The 19068-nt window shown below is 46.1% G+C and overlaps 1 protein-coding gene across 1 annotated transcript; it reads right to left on the bottom strand.

Annotated features, from left to right (window-relative positions):
* Nucleotides 1–16099: 16099 nt before the first annotated feature.
* LOC133905799 (putative cyclin-dependent kinase F-2) lies at nucleotides 16100–17268 on the bottom strand. Its single transcript, XM_062347563.1, has one exon. It carries the CDS (start codon nucleotides 17196–17198, stop codon nucleotides 16209–16211), a length of 990 nt encoding a protein of 329 aa, XP_062203547.1. The 5' UTR covers nucleotides 17199–17268; the 3' UTR covers nucleotides 16100–16208.
* Nucleotides 17269–19068: the final 1800 nt, after the last annotated feature.

The following is a 19068-nucleotide window of genomic DNA, read 5'->3' as shown; positions in this document are numbered from 1 at the left end:
CTACGGGCCCTTATTGTAATGAACTCTATGTTGTACCCTGTTATCGTACTTAATCGATGTATGCCTGTGATGTCTACTTCTATTGGAATTCATGCGTACCAGCTACTGATCCAAGGACTGGTATAAGCTACACGAGGTGACCCGAAGGAGGGGTCCGACAGAGTGGTATCAGAGCCATGCTTGACTGTAGGGCGAAACCTTAGGATTGGCCAAGTGAAGGAGTGATAATTTTATAACAAACTAGTTTGGTAAAATTTTCTCATCCCTATTGCCTATCTACCTTGATGCTCTATTTTAATAAAAAGTTTTTACTCGATCCCGACTCATTTTTGTTTTTCAAAACTTTTGGTAGATGAAAGGAGTTGGATGGACCACCACCTACTGCTTGGAAGTGCAAGGCTTTCCCCTCATCCTTTGGGAGACACTGATGAGGTTTGGGTATACTCAGTATCCAGAGTACCATGGACGAGAGTATTGAGAGCATGGCACCAACAAATGTGAACTCCACGTCCTAGTGTTTGAGACACCTGAGTATACCGATTGGCAGCCATGGAGTATTGTCACCCACGGAGCCGAGTATAGTGACACCTATCAAGTCGCAGCCTGCAAGGCCCCGCTCTACTTCTATCAAAGGCATGAGAAGGATATCGAACGTACCCCAGTGAAGTTCTTTCCAGTTAGTGACCACTCCCGCCCAGTATGGCGTAACAGAATGAGGAGGTTGGAAGGTCTAGGTCAAAGGGAGGACGACCCTACCCTGGTCGCCACAGTGAAGTAACTCCTTGCCCTGGACAAGCTATATGAGAGTCATCACTTCGAGTGGAGAGCATGTGTCCAGAGGGCTGAACATTCGGAGACCCGAGAAAGAGCTCTGTGGAGGCAGCTGCAACAGGTTCGAGAGTAGGCCACAACTGCAGAGAAGCGTGCTAAAGACACTACAAAAGGCACTAATGGAGACCTCAGAGTACTACGTCAAGCAGCTTAACAAAGCCTACTTGACTTGCCATAGGACTCACGGAGGACCCCCACCGCAAGCTCATTGCAAGGAAGAGGACCTTCCACCTACCTCCCATTGACAGCATCCGACATCTGGAGTTACCAGGAATTCCCCTCCTCCCCTAGGAGTAGCCAGCGCAATTGCATCTGGAAGAGTTGTACCAGCACCGGTCGCAGTGCCACCGCCTCCTCCACCAGCTCCCGGAGCAGAGCAGGAAAACCAAACGTATGAAGATAGCTCCGAAGAAGAAGAAGACCCCATTGAGTGTGAGTTTGTGCACGACAATGATTCAGAAGGCAGTCAGGAGTCTGTTGGAGAAAACATTATTGACTTGGATGGTGATGACGAGAACATGGCTAGGACTTTTGATCAGATGCATGTCCTGGAACTAGCCAGCCATGACGACATCGACCTCACCGCAAAGTAGCGTGCAGCCCACCCCTGAAGGCAGTCTCTCCACCATCAACACTAACGGCATAACTCAGGAGCGCCGTCAAGACCAGTGCATCGCCAGTCGACTGTGTGTTAATTGTTCCAGCAGTGTGTACGGTGTTGTAACCTTCTGTATCATGTCATAGTAGCGTAATCCATGTCCGTAGTAGTTCTGTGTTACTTTGAGCCCTTAGCTCCAATGCTCGTGCTTGTATTGAATCTTGTATGATGTAATGTTATGTGATTATTGTTTGTGCTGATGTTCTGTGCCATAATCAACCTAAGTGCTTTTAGAAAAACCCAAGTAACCTAATGCTCAGTTATCCCCTCTAGAGTCTTACCCTTTCTCCTACCCTCAAAGCAGATGCCACCTAGGAGTCCAACCATGATCCAACATGGGACCAGTTCCGTTGGAAAGTTTATCTCCTTAGCTTTCCAACCATGTGTAGAACGTCAAAAACGGAGTCCGTATGCGTCCTAGGCGACGATTTTAGTGCAGGCTGGTCCTGGACTCCGAAACGGACTCGAACTTGATTGGACCTCCACCTTGGCTTGGGCGCCCTTGCTGTTCTTCTCCCGTGTTCCTAAGTAACAATACATCACAATTATTCAGTAGCATCCCATCCTTATCAAAATATAAAGGAACACTAAGGAACGAGCTCACCTCATGATTTAGTTGACGTGCACGAGCTCGTGTCAATGGACCTATTGTTGAAGGAATACTCGGTGTGTGTGTATCCGAAAGAGTGATGTCCTCATCATATACTACGTCTCGAAGGCCTTAGCCGGGGCCAATGCACGCTACAGTGAGCTTGAAAAAGTAGCCTATGTCCTGCTGATGGCCTCGCGCAAGCTCCAGCACTACTTCCTTGCCTACAACATCACTGTCCCAACCTCGTACCCGCTTGGCGACATGTTTCATAACCGGGAGGCGACAGGACACATCGGCAAGTGGGCGATAGAGTTAGCCCCCTTTGTGGTAAGGTTTGTAGCCCACGCCGTCGTCAAATCCAAAATCTTGGCAGACTTCATCGCCGAATGGACCCCGACACCCACCGAATCCACCACTACACCCACCCAAAACATCTGACTATCTACACTAACGGAGCATACTGCTCCATGGGCGTCAGAGGTGGCGTGGTCCTCATCTACCCCACAGGCCAGCAGGTTCAATACGCTGCTCACCTAGATTTCAAGACGACCAACAACATAGCCGAATACAAGGCCGTCCTCTGAGGCCTCCGAAAGGCCCGAGCCTTAGGAGCAGCCAGAGTCAACATCCGAACCGACTCCCAAATCGTCGCTGGTCACGTCAATAAGGACTTCCAAGTCCGACATCCAGACATGATAACATACCTCGAGGCCATTCGCAAGGCCGAGGCACACTTCCGCAGCATATCAATATGAAGCATATTGTGGGCGGACAACAGTCAGGTGATGCCTTAGCAAAGGCTGCAGTCACGGGTAAAGACCCACTAATAGGCACCTTCCTCGAGACCCTACACCAGTTGACCGCTAGAGCTCTTGACGAGACAACCGTCGCCATCCTCCCCATCCAAATTGCAGACTGGAGGGCCCCCTCCTATCCTTGCTGAGAGGAACAGCAGAACCGGATGACCCAATTGCACTCCACCGCATCCAGCATTGTGCCAGGGGCTACCATCTCATAAATGACGCCCTTTACAAGACAGGTGTCTGCGCTCCCCTCCTTTGATGCATTACTAAACAAGAAGGAGCCGACCTCCTCAGGGAAATACACGAAGGCCAATGCGGCAAATCATCTAGCTCCTCATGTCCTAGCTGGTAAGGCACTTCGCCAGGGGCTCCATTGGCCTACGATCATGTCCGATGCGGAAGAACTCATCCGCACCTGCCAAGGATGCCAATGGATGGGACGCCGAAGCCACCGACCTCCAACTCCATTGCAACCAATCGCCCCTGTTTGGCCCCTGGCTCGTTGGGGTATGGACCACACCGGTACATTTCCCCGTGCCAAAGGAAACCTTCAGTACGCAGTGGTAGCATTACAGTACTTCTCCAAATGGGTCGAGGTCAAACCCCTCACTGTAATCACGTTAAAAAATGTCCTGAAATTCTTCTGGAAGAACATAATCTGTTACTTCGGCGTCCCACGATAGCTCATGGTGGACAACGGCACATAATTTGACTCCGGGCCTTTTAGACAGTTCTGTGATGACCTAGGCATCGAATTATGCTTTGCAGCAATTCGACACCCTCAGTCCAATGGAGCCGTCGAAAGGGCCAACGACAACATCCTCTCTGGCCTAAATCGCCAGCTCGTTGGCTTAGCTTGAGGCCTGTAGGTCGATGAGCTTCCCAAGGTTTTATGGTCCCTCCGCACCACTGTCAGCAGGCCACCGGGTTCACACCCTTCCGCCTCCTGTACGGAGATGAAGCGATGACCCCCAAAGAGGTCAAGGCCTGCTCACTTAGGGTACAACTTCCACAAACTGACAGAGAAAGGGAGCTCTCCCTCGACCTTACCAAAGGCACGCGGCTCCATGCTATTCAGAACCCAGATCACTACATTAAGAAAACTAAGGCCTAGTACAACACAAGGGTTGTGCCACAAAACTTCAAACCCGGCGAAACTAGTGCTTCGACGCGCCCTAGCCCCAGGAAAGCTACGCAACAAATGAGAAGACCCATACCTGGTCCTCAAGTCTAACAGGCTCGGCTCCTACCGCCTGGCCGATACAGAAGGGACCCCCCCTCAAACATAGTTGGAATGCAGAGACCCTCCGCAAGTACTATGTATAGAGAACCCTAGGCTCAGTCCTCTCTGAAGATACCCAAAAAAAAAGAAAAAGAAGACCCCTCAGCATCTTGAAGGCACAAGCCTCCTTGCTAGACAGGCATTCCGTCCGCCATCTTTAAGGTCTCGCCAACACTGTGATACTCTTTCCAGAGTAATATATTTTCCTACCATCAATAAATTCATGGTGTTCCATCCTCTCAAACTTCGTCTCCAAGCTTGAGTCTCCTCCTTAGAAGAAACTCTTGCCGTACTTGCTGGAGCAAGACGAATTCTTGCTCCAACACCTACGCACCTAGACAATTGAAAGAGCACGAGAAGAACTACCCGACCCATGATTTGGAACTAGCAGCCGTAGTGCATGCCCTTAGGCTTTGGAGACATTATCTAATTGGAAATAAGTGTGAGATATTCATGGATCCCAACCAGACTTAAACCTGAGACAAAGAAGATGGTTGGAATTGATAAAAGGCTATAATCTGGATATCCAGTATCATCTAGGCAAGGCCAATGTCGTAGCGCATGCCCTTAGCAGGAAGGCTCATTGCTACAACCTAAAAATTCAGAAACGGAGGCCAGAGCTACTTGAGGAAATTCAACGACTAAACCTCCAAATAGTTAATGAAGGTTGTGTCAATACCTTGATGGTCCAAACTACCTTAGAAGGCTAACTCCGAAAAGCTCAAGAAGAAGATGAAGAGCTACAGAAAATCAAGGTCCAAACTAGAGAGGGCAAGGCACTTGGATTCCGAGTAGATGACCAAGGAACTTTATGGTACAAGGATAGGATCTGTATTCCTAAGAAAGAAGAGTTTAGGAAACTCATTATGGACGAAGCCCATAACTCCACCTATTCGATCCACCCTGGGTCGAAAAGATGTTCCTAGACTTTAAAGAGAAATACTGGTGGTCAGGAATGAAGAAGGACATAGCTAAATTCGTCGCATGCTGTGACATATGCCAGAGAGTTAAGGTAGAACATCAGAGACCAGCAGGATTATTGCAACCACTTCCTATCCCAGTTTGGAAGTGGGATGAAATCAGGATGGACTTTGTTGTGGGATCCGTACTCAGAGAGGACATGATTCCATATGGGTCATAGTAGATCGTCTGACCAAGGTAGCTCATTTTATACCAGTAAGAATAACTTATGGAGGAGACAAGCTAGCATAGTTATATGTTGACAATATCCTCAAACTTCATGGTGTCCCAAGTAGAATTGTATCAGACCACGGTCCTTAATTCACCATAAGATTCTAGAAAAGCCTACATGCCACCCTAGGTACCAAGCTGGATTACAGCTTGGCCTATCACCCGCAGACCAATGGGGAAGCAAAAAGAGTGAACCAAATCCTAGAAGACATGCTAAGAGCTTATGTGCTCACGTATGGGAAAGATTGAGAAAAAAAGTTTATCTTATGCGGAGTTCTCTTATAACAACAACTATCAGACGAGTCTGAAGATGTCATCCTTCGAGGCGTTATATGGGAGAAAGTGCAGAACCCCTCTTATGTGGTCGAAGGTCAGAGAACGCTATGTTTACGGGCCAGCCTTAATAAAGGAGGCTGGAGAGCATGTAGCTAAAGTAAGAGAAAACTTGAGAGCAGCTCAAAGCAGACAAAAGTGTTATGCCGATACTAGGAGGAGGAATCTTGAGTTCGAGGTGGGAGATCATGTATATCTGAAGGTATCACCAATAAGAGGCACACGAAGATTTCAGATTCGAGGTAAACTAGCACCTCGGTACATTGGATCGTACAAGATACAAAAAAGGATAGGTGCCATAGCATACCATCTCGCACTTCCAGAGGAAATGGTGGACATTCACAATGTCTTCCATGTATCACAGTTGAAGAAGTGCTTAAGGATTTTTGAAGAACAAGTACCGTTAGAAGTGATGGACATTCAACCGGACCTACAGTACCAAGAGCGGCCAATACAAATATTAGATACAATAAAGCGACAAACTAGAAGATCTGTGATCAGATTCTGTCAGGTGCAGTGGAGCAACCGCACTGAGGCTGAAGCTACCTAGGAGCGTGAAGATGATCTTAGGAATGAGTTCCCCTACCTCTTCGTACAAGAACCTCAAATCTCGAGGACGAGATTTTCCTAAGTGGGGTAGGTTTGTCGGATCCCTAATTTTCTTTCCCCCTTCTCCTCTCTCTTTCTCTCTCCTTCACCTCTCTCTTCCTTCTCTCCCCTCCACTCCCCTCCCCGTGACCCCGCCGCTTGCTGGCACCGCGCCTGCCGTCGCATCACCGAACCGGCAGTCCTCGCGCTCAGTGCCGCCGCCTCGCACCCTGCGCCACTTCGCCCCGAGCGCTCGCCCGTCGCCGGCCCTATTTAAAGGGTGAACAGTGCGTGATTTTCTCCATCTCTCTCCCTCTGAGCACCTCCACCTCTCCCCTTTGAGCACCCCCGTAGCCTCCCTTCGAGTGCCACCGCCACTGGTGAGCCCCTTGGCGTTCTTCTATCTCTCCTTCCCCTCCCCTAGTGGACGTACCTGGCCCTCCCGTCGCCGGCCGCCACCTTCTCGACGCCAGCCGCAGGCCCTACCGCCCGCCAGCTGGATCCGGCCACTACCGCTTCAGTTCCCCAGCCGGCGAGGCCCGCCGCCAGCCACCGCTGGTGCGCCGCAGCCGCCTCGTCGCCCCTTCCCTCTCCCTCTATCGCCCCCCTCGTTCTCCCAATCAGAGCAGCCAGACAACTCCTCTCCTCTCTCTCTCTTTTATCCTTCTCTCTCCCCTACGGTTGACAGCCAGGCCCCACAAAAACCGTGCCACCACCATAAACCAAGCTGAGTCGTCGCTACCGAGCTGAGCTGAGCAGCCAAAAAACCAAGCTGAGCCACCCACTAAGCCGAGCCGACCAACTAAGCTGAGCCGCCCAACTGAGCCGAGCCAAGAGGTGAGCTGAGCCCAAAGCTGAGCCGTTAGCCGAGCCAAACCTCGAGCCGATTCAAACAGAATATTTTGGGAATATTCCCCCCTTTTCTTTTTTCTGAATTTCTCTCCTGGAAAAACTTCCGAAGCCCGTTTCTCCTCCGTCCTAACTCCATTTTCAACAATTCTTCCACCTATATTCATCTAAATTCGAGATCTACCCAATCATGTCAATTTCTTAATTTTTGTAAATTATTTAGTCATTGTTTTAATCATTTGATTGATTGTGTGCACCTTTGTCGTTGTTGCAATTATTAGAGGAAGGGGCATTCGAGGAAGACCCCGAGGATCGAGAGTTTGAAGAAGGAGCAGACGAGGACTTCAATGAAGGCAAGTCCTACAACTGTTGATCATATTGATCCTATATTTTCAAATACAACCCGTAGAGCCGTTGTTTCAAGCAATAGGATTATGCATGATTAAGTTAATAGTTGTGATTTTAAAGAAATGCTAGAATAGTTATGACCTAGCTTGTTTATGCCATTCCTTGTTATTGTTACCTTTATTCCATTGAAAACCTAGAAGGACCCCAACATCAACTATAATGATTGTTTGGATGAATGCTTGTTTACTAGTATGCTTAGGATTGCTTTGCTCAAAAAAAAGAACTAGATTATTTACCTATGTTAATCATGCCTTTTCGAAAATGTGAAGTGATGTGTGCTTGGTGCATGTGGGTGTAAAACCTATGTTCTTGGGGAAAACTCTAGAGTAGTATTGACGAGGGTGAGTAAGGTACCCTACAAAGGTGAGAACTACCTTGGGGCAAGGTTCGCCTTTGTGGTGTTCTTGCTGGGAGACTCCTGTCTCGGTCGTATAAGGATCAGTTCGCTATGACATCTTACCTAGTATCCACTCGTACAGCTACATGACCTGAATGGGCAGGACTTGACCTAACCTCCCCGACTTAGTTCGGTACCCACCCGAAGGCCGGTAGTGGCAATGGGGACCAGGAGAAGACTTGGGTAGTACGTAGCCCAAGGTCCGGCTGGTGATATTGTTAAGGCTATGTCAAAACCTTGGGATTGCTAAGTGGTCCTTCCCGTGGATCTTGTAAGGACCCTGGTATATTAGTGCCCCATGGGTGGATATTGTGACTACATTGTGAGGTCGTTGCGTCTCGTTATGAAAGCTCCACCAGTTGCTAAGGTGAGAGCCTTTGCATATCTTATGGGTAAAGTGTACAACCTCTACAGAGTGTTAAACCTACCCGAATAGCTATGTCCTCGGTCAAGGACATGCTATGGTTTGGTCACAATAATTAGCTTTTCAATGTGAGTACCTCCTTGGTGTGTGAATGGGCAGTGGGCCCTTATTTTCAAAAAGAAGGGTTTTGGCTTTGTGCCCTAAGCCTCGTGGACTGTGTGTCCACCGGCAAAAGACTTGTGGGAACTGGCGGGATGGAAGTATCTCCCCCAAGGCCGTCAACCCCCATAAGCTCAACTTACGTGTTCTCTTCATAAATGTTTTTTAAGATAATCTTTGCAAAATGAACTTTGCATCAAAAACTAGCTTTCTGCAAAACCTAAAAGACTCTACAGCCTTACCCTTGATCTACCCATAAGCATCTAATATTTCTCCTTGAGGTAGGACTTGTTGAGTACCTTATGTACTCACATTTGCTAATTGTAGACCCAGATGATCCAGAGGCTGACTTCGTTGAAAGGGAAGATGAAGAATAGAGAAGCTAATTTCATCTGCACTCAAGCTGCCTGTAGTGCATGGGTCGCTTTTGCATCGTTTCCGTTGCGCTGTGAGGGTTTTTTTAATTATGCCTACGGGCCTTTATTATAATGAACTCTGTGTTGTACCCTATTATCGTACATAATCGATGTATTTCTGTGATGTCTACTTCTATTGGAATTCGTACGTACCAGCTACTGATCCAGGGACTGGTATAAGCTAAACGAGGTGACCTGAAGGAGGGGTCCAACAATAACCATTCTAATCCTCTGAAGAATCCACACCCAAATAACGAGCACGAGTGGACAAGAAATTGATTTAAGAAAGTAATTGAAAGTCAGAGCTTGAGGGAAAAGGATATAGTTGGAATGAATATCTTGCTTCTTTGAGTTGCTTACCCTTCTCCTATGGCAGTTTGGTAATGGAGTGGATCAAAATCTCAGGAATAAGAATTTTAGAAAAATTGAGAAAAAATTGCTCAAATCCTCCAATCCAGACCAATAGCCCTTCCATGTTGGGCCAAAATCTCTCACATCCATGCAGCGGAGAGGAGGAAACAAACCTGATAGACCAAGTTGGGATTATCTGCTGCTCCGATCTGGTGGGCGAGAGGACAGATGGCTGGTCAAGCAAAGAGGCAGCTCGAGGCAGGGGTGGAGGAGGATAGTTCTGCGGTGTGAGTGCCTAGGACCGGGAGATTGAGGCGGAGACATGGGGGTGGAGGAGGAGGAGGAGCAGAGGAAAAGGCGTCGGCGTTCGCAAGCAAGCCTGGTGGAGGTGACATGACTCGATACAGGGAACGATCTTGACCTAGGCAGGCATGGGTTCTTCCCCCGTGGAAAGCATGCGGATCAGGCCCAAAAAAAATCCCGTTACGAGGGCATCCAAATGCAGCTGTCAGTTGCCCTGGGAGAGCTCACCCTGTGGTTGTTCGCCCCTAGGAACAGGCTAGGATCTCAGCGGGGTTCGAGGCTCCCAAATGATCCCTAATGGTGTTTTTGCTGCAATTAAAGATGTCCAAATGGGCCGTGCAACATGGGCCGGCCCGAGGCATGACATGTTAGCACGGCCCAAGCGCAGCCCAGCCCGAGCCTCGGGCCATGCCTGAGCCGAGCGTGCGGCATGGTAGGCCAGCACGGCAGGCCGGCACGGCCCGACCCAGATATTTCGGCCCGGCACGGACATGACCGTGCACGGCACGGCACGACCCGGGCACGTGACGACCCAGGAGGCACGATCGGCCCAAGAGGCACAACTAGCCTGGCACAGGACGGCCCAGTGGGCCAGCTCGGCATACGGCGGCCCGGCACGGCACGGCCCAGCGGGCACGCCTGGGCTGGCGGTAGCTGTTGCGGGCCTGGGCGGCACGCAGGGGCACAACGGGCACACGGGGGCACGCGGGTTAACAGGTTAAACAGGCTAGGAATGGCTTGTTTAACCCGTTAACCCGATATTTTTGAATTTTATAGTCGTTTTGTGGCTGTTTGAGCTCCAAAAAATTCAAAACAAATTGCAAAAATCACCATTCTTCACCTATAAATAGAGGACCACCCTGCTCTTCCATTCCACACCAGCAACACCATTCTCTCTCTTGTTTCCTCCTCTCATTCTTGTCTCAAAGTTCTTAAGAATTAGCGATAATTTGGCAAAATTAGTTTGAATTGTTGCAAAAAATCCGAGCAATTACAAAACCATCATCCTACTGACCTGCTGTCTTGAAGTTAAAGAAATCTTGGTGATTTTTTTGCATCGTTGTTCAGTCTTATTTTATTATTGGTTTTATTACTTGATTATTTCTAACTCTGAATATTTGCAATTTTTGTAGTGCCATTCGACATTGAATATGGATGCTGGTGATCATGATACATCCATCAATCATGATTTGTTTCTCCAAGGACTCACATTGGACTACAGCCCCTTTGATACCAGTGCTGCAGGTGATGATGGACCCGACGGTGAACCTCCGGTTGGTTCACATGCAGGTGATGCAGCACCACCTCCATCGTCAGGCTCTACAAGTGCGCACGCATTAGCAAGCACCGGGTCTAAAAGATCAAGGGCCGGTACTTCCGAAGTTTGGCAAGACTTTGAAAGGTTCTACAAAGAGGAAGATGGGATAAGTGCCAGGTATGCTAGGTGTTATATTTGTAAACATGAATTATCTGCAAAGCCCTCGGGTGGAACGGGGCACTTGAAGAGGCACGCCACAAGTTGCAAGCGAAAGAGTGGAGCAGCCATGAAGCAGACGGTGTTGCAGTACAACCCCGACGGCTCTATTCATTATTGGGAGTACGACTCCACCAATGCTCGAAAAGAGCTATGTCGCTTCATTGCAAGAGCGGATCTACCACTCAATATCGGTGAGTTTGCTGCATTTGAAGATTACATTAAGCAAGCTCATAATCCTAGGTTCACGCATGTTTCTAGATAGACAACTAGTAGGGATATGGTAAAATACTACAATGCGTGTCGTAGCAAGCTTAAAGAAATGTTGCAAACATGTACATTTTTAGTTGCTTTGACCTCAGACATATGGGCAGGTAGGGCTAGAGTGGATTATCTTAGTATGGTTACTCATTTTGTTAATAATGATTGGGAATTAGAAAAGAGAATAATAGGTTTTCGGTTGATTGACAACACACATACCGGTGAATATTACTAAAAAAATATCTCAAGTAGTTGCAGACTTTGGTCTAACGAATTTCCCATTTTCTATCACTTTAGATAATGCTGGTGCAAATTCTAGAGCAATAGATATTCTTACTCCGTTGTTTAGTACCTATGCTTAATCTTTCTTGTTACATCAACGTTGTGCTTGTCATATTATCAATCTTATAGTAAAATTCGGTTTAAAGAGGTTGTCGCAATACCTAGACGATTTTCGTACTGCAATATCTTTTGTGAACTCCTCTAACCAACGAATTGCAGCATATAAATAGTACTGTGTTGCAATGAGTGTGCGTCCATGTAAGTTTGTTGTGGACATGCCGGTAAGATGGAACTCTACTTTCTTGATGCTCAAAAATATTATACCATATAAGAGCACATTTGGTGTGTTTATTCATACAAATTACCATCAGCATGGGGATCAAACTTTACTCATGGAAGCGCATTGGTATGTTGCCGAAAGGATACTAGAGTTCCTTGAATTTTTTTATGATTCAACTATGAGTTTATCAGGAGTTTATTATCCAACATCTTGTTTAGTAGTGCATAATATTGTTGAAATTGCTAGTCATTTAAATAACTATGACAATGACAATCTTTTAAGAGATTGTGTAGTTCCTATGAAATCTAAATTCTTAAAGTATTGGAAAGAAATTCTTTTGTTGTACACCTTTGCCTTTATTTTAGATCCTAGAGTTAAAATTGTAGCTTTTTGTAGAGTTTACGCAATTCTAGGTGATGCTCTTGGCCACGATTATTCTAATTGTTATACTAATGTTCGTTCTAAGTTATTTGAAGTTTATAGTAAATATGAAACAAAGTATGACGGAGTTCGCCTGCAACGACCTCCACTAGCACCCACAACAAGTAAGAAGACGACAACGTGGGGGGGGGGATATTTGGTGCAGGTTCTTCATCAAGAAGTTCAGACTCTTCGTCATGATCGTCTACGAGCGCCAGAATTTCAACATCCAGAGGGAAGCTAACTACCTACATCGACAGTGATGTTATCAGCCATGAACAAGAAAACTTCAACATATTGTAATGGTGGTATGAGCACAAGACGAATTATCCAGTGTTTTCACTGTTAGCGCGAGATTTGTTAACGGTTCCTGTATCTACAGTTTCTTCTGAGGCTGCCTTCAGTCTTACTGGAAGGATAATCAAAGAGAGAAGAACAAACCTGTCAAGTGAGATGGTTGAAGTACTCACTATAGTAAAAGATTGGGAACAAGCTGAAGCACGAATGCAACACACTGCAGAGAACACTGAGCTTGAAGAATCATTCCAAAATTTGTATCTAGATGTTGATGAGAACGTGTAATTTCAAATTTTCTAAGCTAAGATGTACTATTTTTTTCCTTTGCTAGAAAGGTTTTTAATGAGGTAACCTATCAATAAAGCTTATTTTTAGAATTAATTATGTGTCTCTATTATTTCTAAGTTTTTTTATTTTATTAATGTTTTTTCTTTATTTTTTACAAAAACTACCCCCACGGCCCCACCCACCTCTCGTCTTGACCTATAAATATCATCTCAAACTCCCTGTGATCTCATCGGCCACCCATCTCTCTTTTCCTAGTTGCTAGCTAAGTAGTTAGTAGCTACTTCACATTAAGAAATCAATTTCACATTTCAATTCATGGATCAAGACGCTGAGAACTCGCGTGCATGGTCATGGGTGTGGCAACATTTTGAAAAGGTCTTTAGAAAAATTAACGGGGAACAGGTAAGATTTGCTAAGTGTAATATATGTAGCAATGAATTAGGTGCCAGATCTCGAAATGGAACGGGACACCTGAGGAAGCATATTAAATATTGCAAGCAAAATTCTAGGGTTTCTAATGAAACCATGTAATTTTCAGAGCATAATCATAGGTTGTACTCTTTTTTCCTTCTAATAGAAAGGTTTTTAACAAGGCAACCAATCAAGAAAGCTCTATTTATTTTCTATAATTTTTTAATTTTTTGGAATTTTTTAGCTATTATTTTTTATTTTTTCCTATTTTCAGAGTACTGACGGGCCGAGCGTGCCTCCACCGTGCCTGCCGGGCCCGTCGTGTCAACCGTGCCGTGGGTTGACCCAGCATGGCACGATGGAAGATGGGCTGTGCCGTGGGCCGAGGACGCGGCAGACGGACCGGCACAACGCGTCCCATTACAGTAAGCGGGCCTATTGGGCCGTGCCGTAGCCAGGTCGTGCCGAACTGGGCCCGTGCCGGGTCGGCCCGAGTAGTCCATTTAGTCATCTCTGACTGCAATGATAATCTGGGACAAACTGAGACGCTGTTAGATAGTACAGTTTGCGCACTGCCAAGTCTATATCTGCGTACTTGCTAGACTAATAATTGAGCTGAGAATGTTTTCTTTTCCGGAATCTAGAATCACTGCAATGCTTGTTATCTAAGGCGAGGATTTTCCGATCAAGAAGTCTGCTAGCTGTATTAAAGGGTGCACCCTGCCAGGCAGCCCCTGTTGCAAATCCGAAAACAGAACAACGCCGATAGTGGCAAAGGTAAAGGTGTTCCTTGAGGATTTGTTGCGGCTTCCGGTGGAGGTCTTCGAGACAGTTGCACTAGGATCAACGTGGACGAAGAGAATCGGTGTTGGTTGATCCACTGTTTGTTTTAGATAGATGTAGTACGATGGTTGGTGTCGTTAGCGGGTTTAGGATGTTGTATTGCTTTAAAAATGGTTGACATGTGTTGTCAGTTATGACCGATTCTTATTTTTACTATTCTGTTATCTTTACATTCGCGAACTCATAGCTGTAATCAGACCTAATTATTTGATAATTAAATTTGGGGAATAAGAGATTATTGCTTGCAGGGGGACGTGGCTGATGTGCCGATGGATCTAAACCTTTGGACCATGGTGTAAGTTACCGACCGGAGCTCGGTTACCGAGCTCCGGCAGTAACCGAAAAATCGCGATTACCGCGGTAACCGTTTAATTTTTCAGAAAATTTTGGATAAAATTCATCTTAAAAAAATTTGAAATTTGGGAGAAAATTGCGATTTTAGGCACTCAGTAACCGGTCGAATTGGACCGGTTATCGAGCGGTTTTTGCGATTTATCGAACGGTTTTCTTGAATTTTCCGCATTGTCAGTAATCACTCGATTTTGTCGTTAACCGCTCAGTTTTCTCGATTTTCAGTGAAGTTCAACAAAAAATTCAAAAAATTATCTAAATCTTATAAAATCAATAATTAATTCATATGAGCTTTAAATCAAGTAAAACAAATTTTGTTGGTTTTCTTGTAATATGATATACATGATAAAAGTATTTATACTCATAAAAAGATTTAAATTTTCTGTGAGAAAATGTATTTGTTAAACCAAGTTAAATGCATAGTTTACTCTTTGCTAATCCAAAAATCATGAAACTAATTTTATTAGTATTCTTACATGATCTTATGTATTCTAAAAATACATTAACTCATGAATTAGTCATTGTAACATGCAGGATTGTGTAAATGTGTTGCAACTAGATTAATTCATAACTGACCCATCACATATAAAAAATTAGTGAAAACACTTTTATTAGTTTATTTATACTATAATTTACATAGGAAAAATAATAGTAAATTTTTAAAGTTAATTACAGTGTTGTTTCTTAACATATTCACTTTATGCTTGTGAACTTTGTAAAAATCATAGAGAAATTAATAAAACTCTAAATAAAGCGAAATCAATTTTAAAGATCCTCTTAAGATACGTTCTACACAAAACAAAAATATGTGTTTGTATATTAAATTTTTCTTTAACATGAGTTAATAACTGAGCCACACGCTTCAACTTTTTTTATTTTTTTCAAACTTCCTCCCTATAGAATATGATGCAAACGACATTTTTTTAAACAAAATTTTCACATAAGGTTTTAGAATTGTGTCTAGTTTTTTAAAGATTTTTTTTGAATTGTTTTGAATTTTTTTATTTTTTTTGAATTTTTTGAATTCAAATTTGGTTACTGTTCGGTTTCTGAAACTGAGCCGGACCGAGATGACCGATTATCGCGATTTTTGCTCGGTTACCGTCAAATTTTTGAACCCTGCTTTGGACTGCCTAAACACGTTCGCCATTATCCACAACAGAAAAGATTTGATCAAACCACCATCTTTCGCTTTAGCAAAGACATGATATAGAATTTGTCACCAGATACATAGATTGAAGTATTGAACTATGCAAATAGTACTGAATTTCGTAACTGGGTACCAAAATCTGGTGTCTCTCAAGTTATAATTCTTGGTAAACGCCAAGGATGGTAACAAAGCTTGTGCAAATACGCAACCCCTCGATTCCCATTTACTCTCAAGTTCCACGAAGCAAAATAAAACCTGCAAATCTACAACGTACTGCCACTCTGTTCTGTACAACCACACCGCTTGTCGTTGTTGCTTCGTTTTCTGAAGAATGCGTTGTTGTTGCTTGAACGGACAACTTTTCGCCAAGCAGTTGCACGTTGTACAATATTAGGCGCCACCTGGAAGGAAGCCGGTGCCATTTCACCAACTACAGAAGTAGACGACAAGCCAACGATTCATTCTCTGATAAAATTTGGCACGTTTATTCCATTTCTTTAGTCGGTCAAGAACGTGGTTGCAGAATTGCCATAAAATTAATGCAATCACTTTCTAATTTACAATGCTTTCAAAAAGATTTTCTAATCTACAAGCTCTTAAAGAATTAACTGTTCTGTTCTGGTGTTCTATGCTACGATTGCCTTAGCGACACCGGCGACAGAGGCAGTGAAGAAGGCGCCGCACGGCGCAAGCGGCTGATCGGGCATAGCTTCAGGCGCCGCGGCCTCCGCGAACCACGGACACCGGAGCGCGTCCGCCGCAGTGAGCCTGCTGTCCGGCCTGCAGGCCAGAAGCCCGCTCAGGACGTCGAACCCGGCAGCTGACAATGCCGGGAACATCTCCCGGAGCCGGCTGGGCGGCCTGCTGCGGTTACAGAGCGCCGACTCAGCGCGCGGAAGCCGCGCGAAGCCTGGCCATGACTTCATGTCCTTCATCCCCACCGTGTCGAACACCTTGTTGAGCTGGTCCATCTCCGACCTCCCGCGGAACAGCGGTGCGCCGGCCAGGAGCTCGGCCATTATGCAGCCGAGCGCCCACGTGTCGATGCCCGCGTCGTAGTCCCGCGAGCCCAGGATGAGCTCCGGCGCGCGGTACCACAGCGTCACCACGCCCGACGTATACGGCGCGCCGTCGGCCGCGGTGTCAGTGGTGCGCGACAGCCCAAAGTCGCAGATTTTGACGTCCCCGCGGTTGTCGACGAGGACGTTGTCGGGCTTGATGTCCCGGTGCAGGACGCCGAGCTCGTGCATCGACCTCGCTCCCTCCAGGAGCTGCCGCATGACGCGGCGCGCCTCGGCCTCGGCGAGCGGCCGCCCGGCGCGGTCCTCCCTCATGACCTGCGCCAGGCTCGGCCCAACGTACTCCATCACGAGAAACGCGCCGGCGTCGTCGGGGCCGTGGTGCGCGGCGCGGAGATCAACAAGGGACGGGTGTGCACGGCACGCCTCGAGGCAGCGCACCTCGCGGAGGAAGGTCTCCTCTGAGAGCGAGTATTCCCCGTCGCCAACGTGGAGGCGCTTGACGGCGACGGTCTCCCCGGTGCGGCGGTCGCGGGCCTTGTAGACGACGCCCGACGCGCCCTCGCCAATCTTGCTGAGCCGCTCGTAGTGCTCCATGGCTCCGGCGATGGCGCTCCGGCGCGGCAGGTGGTTTGGATTCTTGCGGTTTGTGTGGGTGAACGGCGGCGGAGAGGGACGCCTGGTGGACTTAATAACGTGGTTTGGCCGCATGGACTTCGGTTTCGAACGCGGTCAGCCCAACAACCGATGCGGGCCCACGCTGTCAGGCTCACATGTAAACGCGTTGACTATTTTCAACTTTCAGATGGAAGAGTTGTGAATTTGTGATGGGTTGGCGGATAGAAGGTTCCACGAGCGAAATACCCAAGGCATCTTTTTTTTTCTATTTCTTTTTGATATATCCAAGGCTTCTTTTGATGGTATGTATTCTAGCCAAATCCACTGATAAAATTATAAGATGCACAAGATATAACACCTTAATATTGGAGGGTACCACTCAACCTTTTAGGTAGTGTTTAGTTATTCGTATGGAAGATAATCCTATACAGGATGATTCAGCTGGATAGGTTGTTTTTAAATATGCTGATACATATCTAATGTTTGGTTGGTTATATAAGTATGATACATGTTTTTGTTTGGTTGTTTTTATAGAATAAGACAATCTCGTACAAACTTCTGTTTAGTTATCTGAATATGCGTGAGCTTATCTTGGCTCTATTTAGGGTGAGCTTACATACTCTGCACATACTATCGTAAGCAGTAGACAAATTTTACTCTTGTAAGCAGTGGACAAATGAGAATCAATAAGAATTTTGCTCTTGGTCAGAACCAGTTTAATCACAATGATAGCAGCATACAAGACTCGGACCACTCAACCCAAACATCTATTGTTAGTTTCTTTCTTCCAATTAGTTCTCAGCAACATGAAACAGTTACTAATTAATCATCTAGGGAAAAAAAATGCTCACTGCTCAGGATCAAAGGAAATAACTTGGTTCAAGATGCCATTTTTGCTTGCTTCTTGCACATCTCACTCACCTCCTACAGTCCCCCTCCATGGAAATCAAACAGGATACTGGAGGCGATGAACTTGGGGATCAAAGGAGCTTCAACTTCTGCATGGCAACTGATCTTTGCCCACAGAAACAACAGAAAAATACACCTCAAGCAGGTAGCGGCTCACGCACTTGACACCTCCCACTAAGAAATTAACCAAAGCACAGAGCACTGCTCCCTCCAGAAAACTTCAAACTGCAACGACACAGGCTAAGATTTATCCTGAGAGTGTCGTTCTGGTGATTCCACAAGATTCTGACATTGCAACTTTTTTCTGCTGGTGAGATTTGGAGAATGAACCATTGAAGTGGGATGAGCAGCATCAGCACAGTACTACAGCCCCTTCAACGACAGCCGGCATCATGTACTGGCTCGACGAGTCCACCAACTTCGGCAACGGCAGAGGCCTAAAGTTGTTCTCGAACAGCAGTTGCTCCTTCAGTGTGTCTAGTGCTTCTCGCATCCAGTCGTACCTCACAAATCAATCAATTTGTGCAATAAATCAAGAAAACCTCATGGACCTATAGCAAAATGGAGGTTGAGATGGCCGGCGAACTCACCTCGCAAAACTAATGGCGGCCAGCTTCTGCTCCAGGGCCAATGGCCTTCTACTCGGGTGCCGGCAACCTTCTACTCCGGTGGCGGCGTATGGGTGAGGGGAGGGTGTGCGAGGCGAGAGCGCTGATTTTATCGTACAACTCGGTAGAATATTTTCTCAGTATATTTTAAATCTAAACTATCTTATTTTAGATGTAATTTTGCGATTTAATAAACCAAACACTAATACATGCTTAGATCCTGCATTAGCTCATATATATACTAGTTCATATATAGAACCAAATACTACCTAAATATCAGTATCTAAGTCCTGGTCAGCAGATTCTGCTCCCTGAAACATAACCAACTACCT

This window comes from Phragmites australis, chromosome 23 (assembly GCF_958298935.1).
Source record: "Phragmites australis chromosome 23, lpPhrAust1.1, whole genome shotgun sequence".
In the NCBI taxonomy this organism is placed as follows: Eukaryota; Viridiplantae; Streptophyta; class Magnoliopsida; order Poales; family Poaceae; genus Phragmites; species Phragmites australis.
This window is presented reverse-complemented; position numbering and strand designations above follow the sequence as displayed.